At 60.1% G+C, this 3,412-nt stretch overlaps 1 protein-coding gene across 1 annotated transcript in view; it reads left to right on the forward strand.

Moving 5' to 3' along the window:
• Window positions 1-83: 83 nt before the first annotated feature.
• Window positions 84-3,412, forward strand: part of ANKRD13B (ankyrin repeat domain 13B) — a 15,958-nt gene continuing 12,629 nt past the window's right edge. Inside the window, exon 1 of the mRNA XM_024736560.1 lies at window positions 84-197. Coding sequence (XP_024592328.1) covers window positions 84-197 — 114 coding nt within the window. The remainder of the gene's footprint in view (window positions 198-3,412) is intronic.

Genomic DNA, 3,412 nt, shown 5'->3' on the forward strand with positions numbered 1-3,412 from the left:
CCGCCCCGCGGCTCCGGGCCCTGGCTCTGGCGCGGTCCCTCCTCCCGGGCCGGGCGCCGCGGCCCCGGCATGAGGAGCGGGCGATGATCCCCGCCAACGCCTCCGCCAGGAAGGGGCCCGAGGGCAAGTACCCTCTGCACTACCTCGTGTGGCACAACCGCCACCGCGAGCTGGAGAAAGAGGTCCGCGCCGGCCAGGTAAGAGCGCCGTCGGGGCGCCGCGAGGACCCCATGGCCGGGCACGCCCGCCCGGCTTGGGGAGGGGGCGCGGCGCGGGCTGTCCCGCCCCCCTGGCGAGTTTGCAGCGCTTCTTTGTTCGCAGCCGCCGCTTTTGTGCTGTTGACCCGGAGAGGGTGATGGGAGCGGCCCCCGCCCGCTTCCCTCCGGCCCGGACTGGCGGCCCACACGTGCTCCGGACCCTCCCAGATTGGGGTAGGGGACGCCGTGCCCCTCCTCCGCGGGGGCAGTGAGGGCTGCGGGGAGGGGCTGCCGGCTCCATCTGTGTTCCACGCGGTAGGAGAGTCCGCCCCACTCAGCTCGGCAGCAACACCTCCCGCGTGAGTGTGCGGAGGTGGGCAAGGCCTGCGTAGGGAGGGGGTCACGGGTCAAGGATCAAAGAGGCTGTGACACTCCCAGACATTCCAGCCCCACCCAGTGCCCTCTACCCTCACGATGAGCGCTTATCTGTTTGCTCAGACTGGGCAGAGCCCCTGGATCCCTCAGACCCGGCTCAGGAATGGGGAGTAAAGAGAGAGACCCTCTTGGGTTTAGCCCTGTAGGGCCTTGTCCAGGTGCTGAAAGGCGCTCTCCTGCCCTCTGGTGCTGGGGCCTGGCTTCTAGGCGCTGAGGAAGCGAGGGGCCCTTTGGCCCCTGGCAGGATTCGAGGGTTTGCACACAGAGCAGGCTACCAGGTTCCTCTAGTCAGTGAGAATGGGTGGGTCAGCCAGCTTTGGCTGGGCGGTGGCCTCCAAGAAGATAAGGTAAGGGATGGGGTCTCCTGGCCGTTCTTTAGGACCAGGGCAGGCAGGCAGGCAGGCACAGGTCACAAGTAGTTCCCAACTCCGCCGTTGGCCTTCAGGCACAGGTAGGCACTCGTGGCATGGACGACTAACCCTCCAGGGTGGGGAGGCAGGAGCGAGAGCTGGGCCCAGCCTGCCCTGGTTTGTCTCCAGTTGAGGCCTGCAGACTTGGCCTAGATCTGAGATCCTGGGGCCCTGGGCTGGGAGTGGTTTGCTAAGGCGTTGTCCCTTTGGGAATATGCCTTTTGAGGGCCACTTCCTGAGTCACAGGAAGTTCAGTTTGAGGAGCTGTCTGCTTCCCAAGGGAAGAGTAAGGTGGAGAGCAGGACATCCCCAGATGGTGAGCAAAGTGCGGGTCAGAGTGTGTCTCTGAATTCCACCACTGAGCCCTCAGACCAGTGCAGCACCCAGCTCTGCATAGCAGTCCCAGGAAGTGTTGGGGTGACCTGAGCCTCCATCTCTGGTCGGGGTGTCCACTTCCATTCTACCTCTGCTTTCACAAGGATGCTCCAGGTTGCTCCTCAGACCACATCTCTGTTTATCCATCATAAAGGAAGTGGTTTGCAGCCACTGGTAAAGGAAGCGAGGTCAGAGTGGTGGATCCTGTGGGACAAAGATGAACAAACCAGGCACAGCCCATGCCCTCCAGGAAACCCCATTCTGGTGAAGCAAGTGTGAACAGGGAAGTACAGTGTGATGTGCAGGGTGCTAAAACAGTCCAGCCTCTTCTGGCTCATTCTCTGCTTTCCTCCCCTTGAGGGCAAGAGAAGACAAGCCTCTGATAGAGGTTCCAGCTGGAGGGATTTAAGTATGATCTGAGAGGAACTTCCCAATGGGATGGTTGATGGTTGGTCGAAGAATTGTTAGGCAGAAGGCTAGTGGCTGAATGTCCGGATCACCTCAGTCACACTCCCTTGCCCAAGGGGTGGGTGGTCCTTTTCTTGCAGAGATTGGAGAGAGGCAGAATGCCTTAGAAGAAAAGGCTTTTTCACCCAGGCCTCTCTGATTGACAGTCCTCAGGTCAGCAGTCATCTTCCTGGGGTGAGGCTGCATGGGGAGCACTGGAACCCGCTGCAGGTAGGGGTGGTCTGGACCACTGAGTGTGTTCCTCTTTGCTCCCCTCAGGCTGCCACAGAAACCAGGGACCAGGTTCACCCCATCCCCACCCACTCATCCCCTCACCCTGGTGAGTTTTTGTCTTCCTGAAACGGATACTGCCTGCCCTGAACCAGGCCAGGGGGAATATAGGGCATTGGTTGAGATTAAACCCTTCTTCAACCATAAAGGAGTCAGGGGTGCCAAGAAGGGGAATGCCAGTCAGTCTGGGTGGGAGAGCCCCCTGGCTATATTTCGCCTCCAGGACTGACCCAGAGTGATGCTTGCATCCAGATGTGCACTGCTCAGTACCCAGGGCCTCAGACTCCCAGGGAGAACTGAGGATGCCCACCCCAGCCATTTCCTGCAGTTACGGGTCTGGGGGCAGCCACTTAACATCATAATGAAACCCGGTAGACCCCAGGCATCTCATCTGGGGGTCCCTGATCTCTGGTCCTTCTGGCACCCACTGTCACAGAAAACAGCTGGGTTTTCCTCAAACACACAGCAGCTGGGTTTCCCTGGTCTTCACTTGTCATAGCTGCCTCTTCTTCACTCCAAGAAAGCCCTGCAGAAGCCCTCCCGTGGGCAGGCTTGGCAATGCTGGCCAAGGAGGAGGGGGATGGCACGGCAGGCTTCTGAGCAGGTTCATGGGGCCTGGAAGCAGGGAGTGACAGGGAGATGGGAGGTGCTCAGCGGGTGTTTTTTGGTGAAGGGAAGAGTCCATGATCACCCCTAGCCAATACCCAGCAATACAATGGTTGCTGGGTGCCCTGCTTCCTGCCACACACCTGCTCTGCCAGGTTGGGAGGGAGCAGGGGGTTGTAGGGTAGTGGATGTGCCAGTTCCCCCTTGGCTGGCACGAGGCCTGAGGTCCAGACAGCTGGGCATGGCCTTGGTTTTGGAGTCACGCGTCCCTGGTGTTCCCTGGGGGTGGGAGGTGGAGGTTAGACTGAATAGCTCCCTGTGGGAGGGCCAAGGAGAGCAGGATTCTTCCCAGGCAACAGGCACTCTGGAGGGGGCTGGACTGTGGTCCTAGAGAAACATTTTCTTTCTTCCGGCGGCTGCCTCCACCATGGTCCTCCTTCCTGCTTTCCCTGGTTCATCCTTCTGACCTAGAGGCAGGTGAGATGGGATTGTGGGGCCCCCGGATACTCAGACAGAGGCTGCCTCACCCTAAGTACCTGTTGTGCCAGGAGCACCTGTGATCCCTTCTCCTCGCAAAGTAGGCAGTCCTGGGTATGGGCTGTCACCACAGCTGATGAGTTGGGAAGCTCAGGAGAGGGAGCCACAAACCAA

The sequence above is a fragment of the Neophocaena asiaeorientalis genome, unplaced genomic scaffold (assembly GCF_003031525.2).
Source record: "Neophocaena asiaeorientalis asiaeorientalis breed wild unplaced genomic scaffold, Neophocaena_asiaeorientalis_V1.1 scaffold129, whole genome shotgun sequence".
Lineage (NCBI taxonomy): Eukaryota > Metazoa > Chordata > Mammalia > Artiodactyla > Phocoenidae > Neophocaena > Neophocaena asiaeorientalis.